This window comes from Natator depressus, chromosome 2 (assembly GCF_965152275.1).
Source record: "Natator depressus isolate rNatDep1 chromosome 2, rNatDep2.hap1, whole genome shotgun sequence".
Lineage (NCBI taxonomy): Eukaryota > Metazoa > Chordata > Testudines > Cheloniidae > Natator > Natator depressus.
This window is the reverse complement of record NC_134235.1, coordinates 143,771,402-143,790,885: the sequence shown is the minus strand read 5'-3', so window position 1 is coordinate 143,790,885 and position 19,484 is coordinate 143,771,402. Positions and strand designations below refer to the sequence as shown.

The 19,484-nt window shown below is 42.5% G+C and overlaps 1 protein-coding gene and 1 long non-coding RNA gene across 5 annotated transcripts in view; one reads left to right on the top strand and one right to left on the bottom strand.

The window, feature by feature from the left end:
* The window catches only part of LOC141982752 (sodium-dependent neutral amino acid transporter B(0)AT3-like), a 120,138-nt gene extending 114,306 nt beyond the window's left edge, over positions 1-5,832 (bottom strand). For 2 of the 4 annotated variants that reach the window (XM_074945085.1, XM_074945086.1), the window contains exon 1: positions 5,587-5,832. In XM_074945085.1, coding sequence (XP_074801186.1) covers positions 5,587-5,746 — 160 coding nt within the window. In that variant the 5' untranslated portion in view covers positions 5,747-5,832. The remainder of the gene's footprint in view (positions 1-5,586) is intronic. The other 2 variants (XM_074945084.1, XM_074945083.1) reach the window with 1 other exon arrangement.
* Positions 1-19,484, top strand: part of LOC141982756 (uncharacterized) — a 57,939-nt gene that overhangs the window by 4,696 nt on the left and 33,759 nt on the right. The gene's annotated exons all lie outside the window — the stretch shown is intronic.

The window sequence follows — 19,484 nt, the reverse complement described above, 5'->3', positions numbered from 1 at the left end:
TGTTTAACCTAAATAACTTTATGTAATCTGCAAATTTTGCTATTTTACTGCTCAACCCCCTTTCTAGATCATAAATAAACAAACTAAATAGCACTAGACATAGTATGGAAACTTAAGGCACCCCGCTGTTAATCTTTTCAATGCTCACTACAGGGGTGTGAATTCTAATGCACACCCAACGTGTTGCACAGTAACAGGCCTGTATAGATCCTGCTGGCATAAACGAAAAGTTTCCTGTTATGAGTTAATGTAGTACAGTTTCAATGTTAATGATAGTGAGCACCAGCAGGGTCTACATGGATCAATTAGTGTGCAACACATTGCTGGGCTTTAGAATTCACACACCTCTAGTACACGCTGTCACACCGTGTACACAAGCCCTTTGCTTCCTGTCTTAGCTAGATACATGACAGTACTTTATCTCTCATCCCATGATTACTTAGTTTCGTTGGTAGCCTATTTTGAGGGACCTTGTCAAATGCCTTGTAAAGGCTAAATAAATAATGTTAACTGATCCTCCTTTATCTTCTACTGTTTGATATATTCAGAGAATTCTAACAGTAGTTAAATGCAATGTCCCTTTGCAGAAACAGTGTTGGTTAGAGGCCACAATATCATAATCTTCCATTTGTTTTGTTTTCTATTTTTAAATGTTTCAACCAATTTGCCAGGTACAGCTATAAGGTTTACTGGCTTGTAACGCCCCAGAGCACCCAAAGGCCTTATTAAAAAAGACATCATCTCAACTGAGGTATCCACAATGGCTCTTAATGTGTTTTCCTCAGAGGATCCTGCAAGTTCAGGGCCTTTTGTTGTATGAGTTCAATTATTTTTGTCAATGTGCATTGTTTGACATTTATGCAAGTTTATAATTCTGCCATTTTTCATAGTTGTCCTAATTATGTTTAAATTAGTGAAGAGCAAAATACAAAAGGTTTAGAAGTTCAATTTGGAATCTGAAAAATTGGTTTATAAATCTCAGAATAACGGACTTGCTTATAATATTTTGACACTTCTGCTTCTAGTCCAAAATGGAACCATGAAATGCAGAGGCATATGAAAATGTATTTCAGCTGAAAGATTTTCTTTGGATTTAGTTCAATTCAGGACAAAGATGTTATTTTTTTTCCTTGCAGCAGATTGTGAACAGTCTCTCTTCAAAAAAAAAAAAAGAAAAAAAAGAAAGAAAGAAATATAAATTTTTAAATGTGACCTGTGTAACCAATACAGTGATGTTCGCAGTGAGCCTGAAACAAAACCTCTGAGGTGTGAATGGATCCATTCATTTGAGTGTTAATGCAGGTGTGAATGATACTTTTTCACAGTTTATCAAAGCATGTAAGAAAGGAAAGGAAGTTATGTAGGGTAACAGAGTGTACGCTGACAGATCATACATTTTGGTGTACAAGTGGATGAGTATTGAATCATTTTTTTTTCTCCCCATAATTGAGATGGAACCAAGCCCAAAGGGTTAGCCAGGTGTCTGAGTCCCATTTAGGGAAAAACCCAAGCTGGAGGAATGAACAAGTCAGGGCAATCATTGAGTGATCCATCCCTTGTTGTCCAGTCCCAGCTTCTGGCAATCAGAGGTTTAGAGACACCCAAGCATGGGTCTGTGTCCTTGACCAACTTGGCTCATAGCCACTGATGCACCTATCCTCCATGAACTTATCTAATTCTTTTTGGAAACCAGTTATACATTTGGCCTTCACAACACCCCCTAGCAACAAGTTCCACAGGTTGACTGTGTGTTGTGTGAAGAAATAATTTCTTATGTTAGTTTTAAATCTGCTGCCTATTAATTTCATTGGATGTCCCCTGGTTCTTGTGTTATGTGCAGGGCAAAATAACATTTTCCTATTCACTTTCTTGTCACCATTCATAATTTTATAGACCTCTGTCATATCCTCCCTTAGTTATCTCTTTTCTAAGCAGAACAATCCCACTCTTTTTAATCTCTCCTTGTATAGAAGCTGTTCCATACTCCTAATCACTGTAGTTGACCTTCTCTATACCTTCTCCAATTCTAAAATATCTTTTTTGAGATGGGGCAACCAGAACTGCACACAGTATTTAAGGTGTGGGCATACCATGGATTTATATAGTGGCATTATGATATTTTCTGTTTCATTATCTGTCCCTTTCCTAATGTTTCTTAACATTCTGTTAGCTTTTTTGACTGCTGCTGTACATTGAGCAGATGTTTTCAGAGAACTATCCACAATGACCCAAGAGCTCTTTCTTGAGTGATAAGAGCTAATTTAGACCCCAATATTTTATATGTATAGTTGGCATTATGTTTTCCAATATACCTTATTTTGCACTCATTAGTATCGAATTTCATATGCCATTTTGTGGTCCAGTAACCCAGTTTTACCTTGCTCCATTGTGAAAACTGACCCATGACAGCTTACTTTGCTTACAAGCCTTTGGTGTGGGGCTTTGTCAAAGGCTTTCTGAAAGCCCAAGTACAATATATCCACTGGATCACCCTTGCCCACATGCTTGTTTATATCCTCAAAGAATTCTAATAGATAGGTGAGGCAAAATTCCCCTTACAAAAGGCGTGTTGACTCTTCCTCAACATATTGTATTCATCGATGTGTCTGATATTTCTGTTCTTTACTGTAGTTTCAATACTTTCTCTGGTACTGAAGTTAGACATACCAGTCTGTAATTGCCAGAGTTGCCTCTTGAGCCTTTTTTTAGAAATCAATGTTGCATTAGCTATCCTCCAGTCATCTGGGTCAGAGGCTGATTAAATTGATAGGTTACATAGGTTGGCCTCCTGCATGACACAGGCCATAGAATTTCAATGTGATTCTTGAATCAAGCCCATAACTTTTGGTTGAGCCAGAGCATATCTTTTTAGAAAGATATCTAGACTTGATTTAAAGACTTCAAATCACAGAGAATCCACCATATCTCTGGGGTGTTGTTCTAATGGCTAACAATCCTTACTGTAAAAAACAATGTTTTAATCTAAATGTCTAGTTTCTGCTTCTACCCATCACACCTACTACTTTCATATAAATCATTAGTAAGTCACCTCTTAACCTTCTCTGTGAGCTACTGTATTGACCTTTTTAAGTCTCTCACTGTAAGGCAGGTTTTCCAGACCTTGAAGCATTCTTGTAGCTCATTTTTGCACCCTTTCGAATTTTTCGGCTTACTTTTTAAAAGGTGTGTGTACTGTGATGTTGCACTCCATATGATTCTGTGAAGGTGTGCTGGTGAGTGTGGATGTGGTGTGGCTGGAATGTGCTTCGTGTGGAGGATCTCTTGTGGAGTATCATTGCAGAGCTTGTGATCTGCTGAGTGTGGTCATCCTGTTTGTGTAAATGTATCACTCTTGTGTCTGAAGCTAGAAGTGTGAAGTGTGGCTCTGAGGTCCTATTGTGATTATGCAGGGTGTGGGCCATTGGTGGTGGTTTGGAATCTTGATGGCTCCCATCAGCCAGGACAATTGTGAGTCAGGCTGGGAGGAATGAAGGCTTGGAGTCTCACAGGAGATGTGGCCATGTCACCTGTTGCTGGGGGTCCATCTTGAACCTGGTTCTTTTCCATTGGGGGGGACGGGACCCAGAGACATGGAAAGGATTGTGCCCAGACTAGGAAGGCATCCAGTCTGTGAAAGAAACTTACTGAAACATCTCTGAGAGTGAGATTTTATCTGTATTCAGTTTTATTACTGTATTGGGTTTAGACTTGCATGTTTTATTTTATTTTGCTTGGTAATTCACTTTGTTCTGTCTGTTACTACTTGGAACCACTTAAATCCTACTTTCTGTATTCAATAAAATCACTTTTAACATATTAATTAACCAAAGTATGTATTAATACCTGGGGGGGGGGGGCAAACAGTTGTGCATACCTCTCTATCAGTGTTATAGAGGGGGAACAATTTATGAGTTTACCCTGTATAAGCTTTATACAGGGTAAAACGGATTTATTTGGGGTTTGGACCCCATTGGGAATTGGGCATCTGAGTGTTAAAGACAGGAACATTTCTTAAACTGCTTTCAGTTAAGCCTACAGTTGTTAGGGGACATGGTTCAGACCTGGGCCTGGGTTGAAGCAGCCTAGCGGGTCTGGCTCAAACCATGCAGGGCACTCAAGTCCCAAGCTGCCAGGGCGGGAAAGCAGGGGAAGAAGTAGCCTTGGCACATCAGTTTGCAGCCCCAAGGGGGTTTCTGTGATCCAACCCATCACACACACCATTTCAAAAATGGTCTCACTAATGCTCGATTTAGTTGTAATAACACCTCCCTACATTTACTTGATAGTTCTCTGCTTATACTTCCAAGTGTTTATACTCTTAAACACTACATTGCATTGGAAGCTTATGTTCACTTAGTTATCCACCATGCCACCTAAATAGCTTTCTGAGCCACTTGTTTCCAGAGTACCCCCATCCTATAAGTGTGACCTACATTCTTGGTTCTCAGATGTCTGATCTTGTATTTAGCTCTACCAAAAGGCATATTATTCAACTAAACTTAGTTTACCAAACAATCCTGATTGCTCATTTAACACTCTGTGTTTTGTGTCATCTGCAAACTGTACTGGCATGGATTTTATACATTTACCAGATGTAAGCCATGTCCACTCACCGTGGCACTGTATTCCCTTCTGGTGGGGACTAAATCACACAGACATTGGTGAGCCTTCTACAGCCTTAGCATAGGATAGCTGAATCTTTCAGCTGAGGTAGTAGTGGCTCTATATTAAGATCCAGAAGTGCCAGGTTTGATTCGCTGATGAGGATGATGATCAACCCAAAGGCATCAGCATTACACAGGTTATTGAGAAAGATATTGAATAACATTGGCCCAAAACTAAATCCCTGTGTGACCCCACTAAAACCACCTCATTTTATGATGATTCTCCAGGTGCAGTTACTTTTTAACAGTTGTGAATCCACTTAATATGGGCTACATTTATTTTTGTGTAGTATTAATTGTGCAATACTAAAATCAAATGCCTCACAGAAGTATAAGTACATTATGTCAACACAGTTGCCCTTTTCAACTTGTATTCAGACATTTAATATCCAATAGTGAACAAACATTTCTTAAAATAATTTAAAGATATATATTTAAAATACAATTTTATTTTACTTATAATTTAGAATTTTAATTGAGTTGTCTTTTGATAAGGCATGGCATTAGGAAGCAATTGGTTTAATTTTCCTAAAGAAAGGAAGATTTCAAAAGGCCTTCCAGACACTTTTCCAAAGTGTCACTTTTTAATTCAGCTCATAGAACCAAGTTTAAATCTGCTCTGATGGCACAGCTGTAATAATGAGAAATTGTCTGCAAAAAGTTTTAACACTTATTTTTCCTAATTCATGATTACTGTAAAGTATTCCTAGTTTGTGGACATTTCCTAAATCAATATATCTTTTTAAAATATAATTTTCACACAGTGAGAAAGCTATTCTACTTTGTGGAAAAGGTTACATTAAAAAAGCAAAAATAGAATATTAGATATTAACATATTTTCCCTGCCCATTCATGCTTTATATATACCGTTAAATTAGTATTCTATGTTTAATTTCTGACAAAGATCCCAACTTGCTCTTACCTCCTCCATATATTTGACACAAGTATGGAAATCTCCACACATTTCCCAAGCCTACTGCAAATCCAACACAGCTTAAAATATACTGCAATTTATTATCCCACTTCGGTCTGTCATCTTCTTTAAGAACTTCAGGGATATCCAATGACTGAGCATTTGACATCCTTACAAAGTGTGGTATTCTTTTATCCTCCTGTTTAACGAATAGGGGGAAAAAACTTTATATAATTCAGAGCCTGGCTCTTCTACAAGTTTTATACGAGGAGAGTCTGAAGATTTCTGGAAAAGAGGTGGAGCTTTCATCACTTTACATCACCCAAAATTTATGAGTGTAAGGATTTGCAATTTAAAACCAAAACTGGGAATGATTGATATGTAGAGGGAGCTATCTCTCTTGCCCTTTTTTTGTAATTTCCTTCTTTATTTCTAGAACACAGAGAGATACTGTTAATTGGTAACTCAGGGTCAAATAGTTTGTTTTCTTTGTAGATTCCTGTTAAACCTCTGGGTTCTCAGATACTTTACAAAAGTTTTGTCATCTGAAAACAAAAAATATCTTGCAACATTCAGATCACATTAATATAATAAAATATTTTAAAAAGTGTTTCTTAAAAATAATCCTAAACAGCTTTGATCAGAAAAAGCCATCCCCCAGCCTTGGTAGGAAGCTTACTTAGTTTCCATCACTCAGTTAAAAGGGTTGACTGATGACTTCTTTTGGAAGGAAAGTAAAATAAATGTAAGGAAAAATGAAATTAAGCACTTTTATCAGTTAATGCACTGTACTGAGGTAGGCTATTTTGTTTGTTTCTGCCCCTATACACTATTTGTATAGATGAATAATAAACAGGAGTAACATTACCAAACTGAGCCTCTCCAAAAAATTACTGGGGCAGGGCTATCCCCTAGAATACCCAATACTCAAGTGGGACGTGTGAGATCTGGGCTTAAGTGCCAGCCCCAAGCCTCTGACATCTCCAGGGAGTACCCTAACCACTGAGCTATTGGGTATTCTATATGATAGAAGGGGAAAAGCTCTCCTGCTGAAGCTGTTCCACTGTATAAATGAACAAACATTCATAGGGCCAGAGAGGGAGCAACTAACTTCATATCCCAGTTATTAGGGAATTCCCTGGGAAGTGGGAGACCAACCATGGGATTCACAAAGGTACTTAGAGTAGCAGCCGTGTTAGTCTGTATTCGCAAAAAGAAAAGGAGTACTTGTGGCACCTTAAAGACTAACAAATTTATTTGAGCATAAGCTTTCGTGAGCTACAGCTCACTTCATCGGATGCATTCAGTGGAAAACTAACAAATTTATTTGAGCATAAGCTTTCGTGAGCTACAGCTCACTTCATCGGATGCATTCAGTGGAAAATGATTTTCCACTGAATGCATCCGATGAAGTGAGCTGTAGCTCACGAAAGCTTATGCTCAAATAAATGTGTTAGTCTCTAAGGTACCACAAGTGCTCCTTTTCTTTTTACAAAGGTACTTAGGTGCCTTAATCCTTGATTTAGTCACCTAAATCTGGGGTTTAGCCACCTAAATCCCAGTCTTAGGCTCCACCACTATTCACATAACTCCTTTCTGCTGTAAAAGTTCTCTTAGCACCTAAGCACCTGCTGCCCCACTCAAGGCACATGGATGCCTATCTCCCACCTAAGACCTGAGTGATCCAGGGAAGATAGGCATTCACTTGCCTATTTCACGGGAAAGGTCCCTATCTGGTCCCATTCAAAATCTGGTGAGTTAGCTCAGTGAGATATTCTGGTGTGTGGCTCTTTCAATCTCTCTGGTGAAGCTGTTCCACTGTGTATAAATAATTGAAGAACCACTGGAACAGGGGGACTGGACCCTGGGGGGGGCTCACTTCCCAGGTTGGTGCCCTAACCACCATGTGACAGAATCATTCTCTCTTGCTAACCCAATAACTCTTGAACTATCCCATAGTTCAGTGGTTTGCTCAATTGCCTGAGGTATGTTAGAGACCACTGTTCAAATCCTTTCTCCATCTCAGGTAGAGGAGGGTATTGAACCTGGACCTCCCAAGTAAGAGCTCTAATCACTAGGCTAAAAGTAACAATGTGGGCCTCCTCTAGACATTTTTTGTGGAGCAAGATGCCTGAAAAAATGATATATCTTACGCTCCTAAGCCACCTCACTAGGAGGGGTTCCCAATTGTGGATTGCAAGCAAAGATATGTGCCTCCATGCAGCTTGGACTTAGCCCCAGCCTTGAAGATAGGTGCCTAAGGACATACCTGTTTTCGCATCTCCAGCTGGCTAACATAGGCAGCTCTCTGCCTATCATGCTGGTTTTTGTGAATTGCAATCTAAGACACCTACCTCTCTCCATTCATGTTGTAGGGAGCCCTAGGTGATGAACAGGCTCTGTGAATCAGTGTTACTGTGATTTTCTAGACACCTAGAAGTTAGGCATTGTGATGATCAGCATCACAACCCTTTGTGAATCTAGCCCCAAGTTCTTAGTTCCTGCACCAGTGAAAATCTAATTATTTATATAAAATGGAACAGCTCCAAGAGAAGAGAATCACTTGTTCAGTAGTCTAGTTAGGGCACTGAACTGGGATAGAAAAGATCCAAATTCAACTCCGTGTTCCAAATTGGACAGAGCAGACTGGTCTCCCCTATCTGTGATGTGTACCCTAACCACTGGATTATGGGATGAGTCTCTCGTTGTGATTTTTCATGCTAAAAGGCCGACCTGAGCTAGGAATGGTATTCCAGGAGAGAGTTTGTGGCTGTGACTCCTGAGAGGAAGGAGATGCCTAACTACCTTTGACAAGGGAGGCTTAAGCCACACCCCCATCCCTGGCATTTTCTACTGGCTAGCTTCGATGATTTATAGATCAGCTTGCTGGAGTGTGAATTCCCTTCTTAGATGCCTAACTCTCCTCATACATTGGCTAGGGACACTGGGTGCCTAACTTGGGGCTGAGGGTTCCATGGGGTGGTAGGGTGCCTAAAAGCTAGGTGCTGCAATTCTGAGAAGTGGATGTAGCCCTTAGTGATCTGTGGGTAATATGGGCATTGTACTATCCATAGTATTATTGGTGCGATTTTGTTGTTGTTACTCAACTACAGTGCTAAAGCTGCACTTCTGGACCAGCAAAAGGAATATGTGCTTAGCTATATAATGCTGTTCTTTGAAACCGAAACCTGTGGAAGAAATACGGAAAGTGAAGTTTCAACAAAGTGAATCAAGAAGAGGACGTAAAAACATAAGAATGGCCATACTGGGTCAGACGAAAGGTCCTTCTAGCCCAGTATCCTGTCTTCCAACAGTGGCCAATGCCAGGTGCCCCTGAGGGAATGAACAGAACAGATAATCATCAAGTGATCCATCCCCTGTGGCCCATTCCCAGCTTCTGGAAAACAGAGGTTAGGGACACCATTCCTGCCCATCCTAGCTAGCAGCCATTGATGGACCTGTCCTCCATGAATTAATCTAGTTCTTTTTTGATCCCTGTTAGAGTCTTGGCCTTCACAACATCCTCTGGCAAAGAGTTTCACAGGTTGACTGTGCGTTGTGTGAAGAAATACTTCCTTTTGTTTGTTTTTAACCTGCTGCCTATTAATTTCATTTGGTGACCCTTTGCTCTTGTGTTATGAGAAGGAGTAAATAACACGTCCTTATGTACTTTCTCCACACCAATCATGATTTTATAGACCTTTATCATATCCCTCCTTAGTCGTCTTTTTTCCAAGCTGAAAAGTCCCAGTCTTAATCTCTCCTCATATGGCAGACACTCCATACCCCTAATCATTTTTGTTGTCCTTTTCTGAACCTTTTCCAATTCCAATATATCCTTTTTGAGATAGGGCGACCACATCTGCACCAAGTATTCAAGATGTGGGCGTACCATGAATTTATATAGAGGCAATATGATATGTTCTCTCTTATTATCTATCATTTTCTTAATGATTCCCAACATTCTGTTCACTTTTTTGACTGCCACTGCACATTGAGAGGATGTTTTCAGAGAACTATCCACAATGAGTCCAAGATCTCTTCCTTGAGTGGTAAGAGCTAATTTAGACCCCATAATTTTATACGTATATTTGGGATTATGTTTTCCAATGTGCATTACTTTGCATTTATTACCATTTACTTTGAATTTCATCTGCCATTTGTTGCCCAGTCACCCAGGTTTGAGAGATCCTTTTGTAGCTCTTTGCAGTCTGCCTGGGACTTAACTATCATGAGTAGTTTCATATCATCTGCCAATTTTGCCACCTCACTGTTTACCCCTTTTTCCAAATCATTTATGAATATGTTGAATAGGACTGGTCCCAGAACAGATCCCTGGGGGACACCACTCTCTCTATTCTGAAAACTGACCGTTTATTACTACCCTTCGTTTCCTATCTTTTAACCAGTTACCAATCCATGGGAGGACCTTCCCGCTTATCCCATGACTGCTTACTTTGCTTAATAGCCTTTGGTGAGGAACCTTCTCAAAGGCTTTCTGAAAATCTAAATACACTGGATCCCCCTTGTCCAAATTCTTGTTGACCAGCTCAAAGAATTCTAGGAGATTGGTGAGGCATGATTTCCCTTTACAAAAAACATGTTGACTCTTCCCCAACAAATTGTGTTCATCTATGTGTCTGACAATTTTGGTCTTTATTATAGTTTCAACCAGTTTGCTTGGCACTGAAGTTAGGCTTATCGGCTTGTAATTGCTGGGGTCACCTCTGGAGCCCTTTTTAAAAATTGGCATTACATTAGCTATCTTCCAGTCATTTGGTACAGAAGCTGATTTAAATGGTAGGTTACAGACTACAGTTAGTAGTCCTGCAATTTCACATTTGAGTTCCTTCAGAATTCTTGGGTGAATACCATCTGGTCCTGGTGACTTATTACTGTTTAGTGTATCAGTTTGTTCCAAAACCTCCTCTAATGACACCTCAATCTGGGACAGTTTCTCAGATTTGTCACCTAAAAAGAATGGCTCAGGTTTGTGAATCTCCCTCACATCCTCAACCATGAAGAATTCATTTAGTTTCTCCACAACGGCCTTATCATCCATGAGTGCTCCTTTAGCATTTTGATCATCCAATGGCCCCACTGCTTCTGATGTACTTTAAAAAAAATTGCTATTACTTTTTGTGTCTTTGGCAAGCTGTTCTTCAAATTCTTTTTTGGCCTTCCTAATTACATTTTTACACTTCATTTGCCAGAGTTTATGCTTCTTTCTATTTTCCTCACTAGGATTTAACTTCCAGTTTTTATAGAATGCCTTTTTGCCTCTCGCTGCTTCTTTTACTTTATTGTTTAGTCACAGTGGCTCTTTTTTGGTTCTCTTACTATGTTTTTTAACTTGGGGTATGCATTTAAATTGAGCCTCTGTTATGGTGTCTTTAAAAAGTTTCAATGCAGCTTTCAGGGATTTTACTTTTGGTGCTGTACCTTTTAATTTCTGTTTCACTAACCTCCTAATTTTTCTATAGTTCCCCTTTCTGAAATTAAATGTTACAGTGTTGGGCTGCCACAGGGATGTTAAATTTAATTATATTATGATCATTATTACCAAGCAGTCTGGCTATATTCACCTCATGGACCTGATCCTGTGCTCCACTTAGCACTAAATCAAGAATTGCTTCTCCTCTTGTGGGTTCCAGGACTAACTGCTCCAAGAAGCAGTCATTTAAGGTGTCACGAAGCTTTATCTCTGCATCCCATCCTGAGATGATACGTACCCAGTCAATAAGTTGAAGTCCCGCACTATTATTGAGTTTTATTGTAATAGTCTCTCTAATCTCCCTGAGCATTTCACAGTCACTATCACCATCCTGGTCAGGTGGTCAGTAATATATCCCTACTGCTATATTCTTATTATTAGAACATGTAATTACTATCCATACAGATTCTATGGTACAGTTTGGTTCATTTAAGATTTTACTTCATTTGATTCTACACTTTCTTTCACATATAGTGCCACTCACCCACCAGCACTACCTGTTCTGTCCAGCCAATATATTTTGTACACTGGTATTACTGTGTCACATTGATTATCGTCATTCCACCAAGTTTCTGTGATGCCTATTGTCATAAATATAAAGGAAAGGGTAACCACCTTTCTGTATACAGTGCTATAAAATCCCTCCTGGTCAGAGGCAAAACCCTTTCACCTGTAAAGGGTTAAGAAGCTAAGATAACTTTGGTGGCATCTGACCCAAAATGACCAATGAGGGGACAGGATACTTTCAAATCTGGAGGCGGGCGGGTGGGACAAAGGGTTCTGTCTGTCTGTGTGATGCTTTTGCCGGGAACAGATCAGAAATGTAAGCGTTCCAACTCCTGTTAAGTAAGTAATCTAGCTAGAAAATGTGTTAGATTTCCTTTTGTTTAATGGCTGGTAAAATAAGCTGTGCTGGAGGGAATGTATGTTCCTGTTTTTGTGTCTTTTTGTAACTTAAGGTTTTGCCTAGAGGGATTCTCTATGTTTTGAATCTGATTAACCTGTAAGGTGTTTACTATCCTGATTTTACAGAGGTGATTCTTTTACTTTTTCTTTAATTAAAATTCTTCTTTTAAGAACGTGATTGATTTTTCATTGTTCTTAAGATCCAAGGGTTTGGGTCTGTGTTCACCTGTACCAGTTGGTGAGGATTCTTATCAAGACTTCCCCAGGAAAGGGGATGTAGGGCTTGAGGGGGATATTTTGGGGGAAGATGTCTCCAAGTGGGCTCTTTCCCTGTTCTTTGTTTAAAACGCTTAGTGATGGCAGCATACTGTTCAAGGACAAGGCAAAGTTTGTACCTTGGGGAAGTTTTTAACCTGAGCTGGTAAGAATAAGCTTATGGGGTCTTTCATGCAGGTCCCACATCTGCACCCTAGAGTTCAGTGACACCTTTTATATCAATATCCTTATTTAATATCTCCTCCTTACTAGGACATAGACAATCTCTATTAGTAGAGCCTCCCCTAAGGTATGTCTCTGTCTGAACTATGTGCTTCTCCGCACATGTCAGCGTTCCCCCAGCCCTTAGCTTAAAAACTGTTCTACAACCTTTTTAATTTTAAGTGCCAGCAATCTGGTTCCATTTTGGTTTAGGTGGAGTCCATTCCTCCTGTATAGGCTTGCCCTTTCCCCAAAGTTTCCCCAGTTCCTAATAAATCTAAACCCCTCATCCCTACACCATCCTCTCATCCATGCATTGAGACCCTGCAGTTCTGCCTGCCTACCTGGCCCTGCACGTGAAACTGGAAGTATTTCAGAAAATGCTACCATGGAGGTCCTGGACTTCAATCTCGTGCCTAGCAGCCTAAATTTTGCATCCAGAATCTCTCTCCTATCTGTCCCTATGTCATTGGTACCTACATGTACCACAACCACTGGCTCCTCTCCAGCACTGCACATAAGCAGAGACATCTAGATGTCTCGAGAGAGCCGCAAACTTTGCACCAGGCAGGCAAGTCACCATGCAATTCTCCTGGTCATCGCAAATCCAGCTATGTTTCTAATGATCAACTCGCCCATTGCTAATACCTGTCTCTTCCTAATACCACATCATCATCTGGAAGGAGGGTCCCAACTATGGGATTGTTTCCCTCTGCTCCAGTTGGATGTTCTCCTTCCCTGAGACTTTCGTCCTCCTCAACAGCACAGAGGCTGTCAGACAGAGGGCGGAACCATACTACTGTGTCCCATCTATGTACCTCTCTGTCTCCCTTAGCTCCTCCAGCTCAGCCACTCTGGTCTCCAAAGCCCGTACACGGCCTCTGAGGGCCAGGAGCTCCTTGCACCGAATGCACACAAATGTCACCTGCCCATAGGGCAACTAATCATACATGCTGCATTGGGTGCAATAAACTGGATAGCCCCCACTATGTTGCTGGACTTCTGCCTGCATTGTCTTTTTACTCCTGAAGTTAGTTCTTTTGTTGAGCTGTTGTTTTTATCAGGGTCTTTTTTGTGTCTTAAGTTTAAGGAATATCATGTGTATCTAGCCCCCCACCCTCCCACTCCCACTCTAACAACTGTCTTGCAGAACTCCCCTGTTAGCCGCTCCTGTTCGTTAGCTCCTCTGGTCGCTTAGGAGTGGGCTTTTTAAAGCCCTGGTCTTCCTGAGTAGCCCCGCCTCCTGGTTAATGGCTGAAGGGTTTAGGGATCAAAACCTCATTAAGAAGCTCTCAGGACAAAGTTGCATATACAGGTGTGTATATATATAATGCCTGTTGGTACAACACCTTTTCTCATGAGCTCTTACTCTAACAAAATTGCCTTAGGTTCATAAGAACAAGATGTAAACAAATTAGAATACCTTAATTAAGCAAACTAATATGAAGTTAATTATTTTCTAACTGCTATTTTTCTTTTTTGCAAACTCTCCTGACACTAGTTTCTTTGCATGTGTAAATACAGTTTCTTTCATGATTTACATATTAGTAGCAATGTGCAGTAAACTAATATATTTTTAAGGCCAGAAAGGGTTATTGTTATAACCATCTCATCTTATAATGCATAATACAGGTCCAAAACATTCAGTATTTTCTGCATCAAGCACATATTTCTCTTTGAGTTTTGCATATTTTTTTAAAAGCTATCTTGTCTTGATTTAAAGCCATTAAGTGATGAGACTCCACCACATCCATAGGTAAGTTGTTTCAATGGGCAATTCACTTGTGATCTGAAAACCCCTCAGTGCCAATTGGTTAAGGGTTCACTGTTCTGTAACAGCAACACCTGTCTGGCCTGACAAGCACACTACACTTAACACACTGTTTTCGTAAAGGGTCCTGTGAGAATACTCATGAGGGCATTCTGCGCAAAAAAATTAAAAATTCTGCACACAGTATTTTAACATTTTGCAAAATTCTGCAAATTTTATTTGTCAAGTAAATGTGGAGACTCTAGAATGATATTGGGGAGCACAGGCCACTGGCTGCACAGAGATGGGAGATCACTGTGTAGCTCCCCACTGGGACGCGGACTCAGTGGTGAGGCTGCACCCAATCCTGATGCAGCGCAAGGACCGGGCCTTCCCCAGAAACACCCCAGGGCCCTGCCCCTCCCTACCAGGTGCACCAGGTGTGAGCAGGCAGGCTCAGCAAGGCAGGATCCAAGCTTGGAGGGGTTTAGTATGGGGGGATCCAGGTGTGGATTGAGAGGGTTCTGTGTGGGGCAATCTGGGTGTGGTGGGGATCTGGATGCACAGGGGTTTGTTGTGGGGTTCTGGGTGCAACGGTAATGGGAATCTGCAGGGGGGGGTCTAGGTGAAGGTGGTTGGGGCTCAGCGGTGGTATCTGGGTGTGTGGGGGATAGAATTCAGCAGTGTGGGGTCCAGATTCTTGTGAGCTCAGTGAAGGTGGGGGTGTCCAGATACTGGGGAGTGTGGCTCAGTGGGGTGGGGATCTAGGTGCAGCTGGTTGGGGCTCAGTAGGGTGGGGATCTGGGTGCAGGTGGCTCATTGGGGTGGTCCAGGTGCAGTGGGAATGGGGTTTGTTGGGGGGGCGGGTTCTGGGTGTGTGGGGGGGATGAGACTCAGCAGGAGGTTCTGGGTATGAGAAGGTCTGGATGCACAGGTGTTGGGCAGATGGGGGAGCAGCTCTCTGTACAGTGATCCCTCCTCCTGCAGCTGAGGAGTGATTGGTGCAGGAAGCATGGAGGAGGGGGCAGTTTTCAGAGCTTCCTACAGCCAGGGGAGAAATCTGGGGGTGGGTCTGACACAGCCCCAGATGCTGTGCAGGGGAAGAGGAAGTCCTGTCCTCCCCAGCCCAGCTGGAACTAGAAGTTGAGCCCAGCGCAGGATAGGAGGCACCAGCCAGGTCTTTCCCAGTCCCACCCTCCTGCCCCACGGTGATTTACCGCTCTACTGGCTGCCCTGGGCATCCAAAACATACTGCTGGGAAGGGTCATATGAATGCTCTTGTGGATTCCCTTTGCTTCTCCATCAGAAAGTCATTTTTCTGCAGGGAAGCAAAGAAATCTGTGGGGGACATAAATTCCCCAGGAGTAGATGTCTAATGGAAGCTTATGTCATATTGATTCATAATTGTTATGTGATTTATGTACAGTTGATATTTTAAAAATTGTATATATGTATTGAAAATACATTTTAGGATCTGTGTCCCAGCCAGAGTTGACAAACAAATTGTTCCTAGACAAAGGAATGTTGATTTACCTGTCTTCTTAGATTCATGTGTAAATTAAGCATTATAAGTCGATACAATGGAAGAAATCAACATTTGCAGAGGAAATCAACAGGGGGATGTGAATGCAACAGAGGAAAGCACACTAGAGCCTGAACCCCATGGGGGCAGGTCATGCTGACTCTGGAAACAAAGACAATGACCTCTAGGAAATATAAGGAGAAGCAAAAGGACATTTTCGTATCCATTTCACTGAGGAACATCCTTGGCAAAGGGGAGTGATTCATGAACCTGGTTTGACTGAAAACCAGCAAGCTCTGCAGAAAAATTTAGGTGAGAGATTTTTTAGACAAAGAATTGTAGCCTGCTAACGTTAAGTTTTAGTTTAGTAAAAGCATGTTATACTTTTGTTTTATTTGTAACCTGTTGTTCTTATTACCCTTGCTCGCTTTCCCTTAAAATCTTTACCTTTGTTAACAAACTTACATTGGTTTTCACCATAAATAGATTACAGTGCTGTGTTCTTATTGGAATTGATACTCAGTTGAATCATGCAAGTTGCTATGTTACTATGCCTGTGGGAGTAGCAAACCTGGTAACTATTGTTCGTGTCCAGCAAGAGGGCTGGACACTTGGGGACAGGGGGAGGGAAACACTTCTGAGACGTTCGGGACTGGGGTGCATTAAGTGTTTAAATGTAAAACAAAGTAGAAACTGGCAGAGCGAGAGGAGAGTGCTTTAATGGCTGAAGGGCTGACATCCAGCCACCACAAGAAAGACTCCCTCTCACTGGAGGCAGGAGGGTAGCATTGTGACCCACAGTCCAGGAAACCTGAGAAGGTGTCACATCGCTGTCAAAACTTTGCACTTTATTTCGAGTCTGACTTTGTCTAGCTTCAGCGTCCATGCTCTGGATCTCATTTATGTGGTCTAGACTATAGACAGTTATGCAAACATTTACACAACTGCTATGAGGGGGGATTGGCCTTTTTGAAATAGGAGAAAGAATGGCAAGTAGACTGTCTTCTGAGAGTGGCCAATGCTAGGTGCTTCAGAGGGAATGAACAGGTAATAATCAAGTGATCCATCCCCTGTTGCCCATTCCCAGAAGGACACCTGTGGAAAAGGATTTGCAAACTGTCTGAATATACATTCACAATTCACCATAAACCTAGAAAGCAAAATGTGGTTGTGGATGCTCTCAGCTAGGTGAGGAGCAGTGAGACTAAATTCACCCTGGTCTTCATCTGGCAAGAACAGTCTAAGGACCCTAAGTTATGTTCAGTGCACCAACAGATCTATCAAAGGAGACCCAGGCTGGGCAGGTCCACCACAGTACCAGGAATGATTATCCTTTGATCTGGCTACCAAATTGCTGGTGCATGAAGGTAAAAGGATTGTCTCTTCCAGCCAGTTTACAGAAAACAGTACTAGAGTGCCTTCATGATCATGAAATGTCAGGCCATCTGGGGTATAACTGAGCAGTGTATTTTTGGCAGATTTTTTTTGACTGGGCATGGCTGCAGATGTTAAAGACTTGGTACTTTCCTGTCTTGCCTGTCCAGAAAGGAAAGCTGCAGCAAGGAGAGGCAGGACTCCCTTAGGGGAAATGCCCCAACCTACGAAGCACAGGGAGTTCACACACACTGACCACTACCAGAAACACCAGGTGGCAATCGATAGCTGCTGGTAATGTATGTGATGGCACAGTCACTGAAAGATAGAAGGAATGATACAGTTACAAATACATTAATGAAACATGTAGCATAGCAGTTTGGCCCTCCAACTTTTATCTATAGTGATCAGGGGAAGGCATTTGAATCACAATTACTACAGGAGGTTTTCCAACAATGCCAGGTAACTATGTGAGGACCAGCATTGCCCACCTGCAAGTAATGGGGAAGTGGAGAGGGTAAACTGCACCATTGGTTCCATGCTTTGAGTCCAACAAAACTGGGATACAAAGACATGTTTTCATAGAATCTCAGGGTTGGAAGGGACCTCAGGAGGTCATCTAGTCCAACCCCCTGCTCAAAGCAGGACCAATACCCAATTTTTGCCCCAGATCCCTAAATGGCCCCCTCAAAGATTGAGCTCACAACCCTGGGTTTAGCAGGCCAATGCTCAAACCAATGAGCTATCCCTCCCCCACAAACTTGTTTTGTCGTCTTTGTCTATAAAACTAGATAGCACTCAGCTAGCTATTACTCTCCCTATGAGATTATTCTTGGACTCTGCAAACCATGCTTCCCTGTAACAATGTTCAGGCAACAGGGCCTTGCTTGTTCCTGCACCTACACATGTGTGTGATGCGGCAGATTGTTATATCAGTGATCTAAGAACAGCATTCCAGAAGGTAGCAGTGGAACAGATGAGCCAGAGGTGAGCATGCCCACAAAAGATGTCAGGAAAGAGGAACATTAAATTCCCATCCCGGAAGGCGAGAAGATGTGGTTACGCAACTGGAAAAGGCAGTCTGGAAAAAATCCCAGACTTACTCCTTTTTAGAGGGGCTCGTATACAGTAATTAAGAAACTAAACAACTTATTCTTGCTGATAGAAAAAGGAAGAGGTAGCCTTGCTGCAGAGGCTGATTAAGGTTTCCTGCCCTGGGCCAGAGCAAGTGGGGAGACCCTCCCCACCCCTTCTGACTGTGGTCCCACCCCCATTCCACCCCTTCCACCTGTGGCCTTGCCCACAACACCACCCCTTTCTGGCCCTTCTCCCATGGCCTCATCCTGTTCCACCCACAGTCCAGCCCCATTCCTCCCCCCTCCGCCCACTGTGGCCCTGCAACCTGTTCGCTCCTTTCTGCCATCCCGCATTCCAGCCCCAAGACTGGAGAAGCTCTGTCCTTCTGCCATGACCCCTGGGCCACAGCAGGGAGTGAGAGCTCCTGCAGTCCTGGGGCCACAGCCGGGGTCAGGGCGCTGGGGCTTCCTCTGCCACCTGAAACTTCTGAAGGGGACCAGGGTTGGGGCGCTGGCGGTTCTCTTGCTCCACCCACCAGTCCAGCACTTGTGCCGGGGACCAGGGTCGGGGCACTGGAGCTTCTCCAGCCCCACCTGCCTGCCCAGCACTTCTGCCAGAGACTGGGGTTGGGACACTGGGGCTTCTCCCACCCCACCTGGCACTTCTGCCAGGGACCAGGGTTGGGGCTCTGGGGTTTCCCCTGCCCTGCCCCACCCATGGCTTCTGCCAGGGCTCCAGGCTTCCACTGCCCCATGGCAGATTTCTTCTGGGGAGCCCATTTTTCTGGGGCCCCCAATTGACTGGTACTTCTGGGCATGGGCCCCATGGGCCCATTGGCAGATTTGCCACTGCCTTTCTGTAGTCCACTGAAACCTGATGAACAGATTTTTTGAAAGAAAGGGGAGAGTAAACACTGAGGATGCTCCTCAACTGTCCCAGAGGGATGCAGAACAGGATTTGAAGGTACCCTAGCAGATTTCTGTTCCTTAGAGTGGGAGACAAGTTTGCAGGCAGAATTGCCAGAGTGTTTTCGGGACCTCAGCACACCGCAGTCTTCAATGCACAGTCTGTCCACAACAGCTATGCCTAACCTGGAGGATATAAACCCTCCAACTAGCTAATAATCTAGATCGAACTATGAGCAATAGCTCCATTGTTAAATATGGGACTTGAGCAGGCAGACTTACACCGAAGCTTGTGTGGATGGCAGACTACCTGGATTCCTAGGAGTTACTGTTTTAAATCCTTATTTTACTGGAGGGGATAAGTTGTAATGACTAGTGTAGACAGCACCTCCACCAATAGAT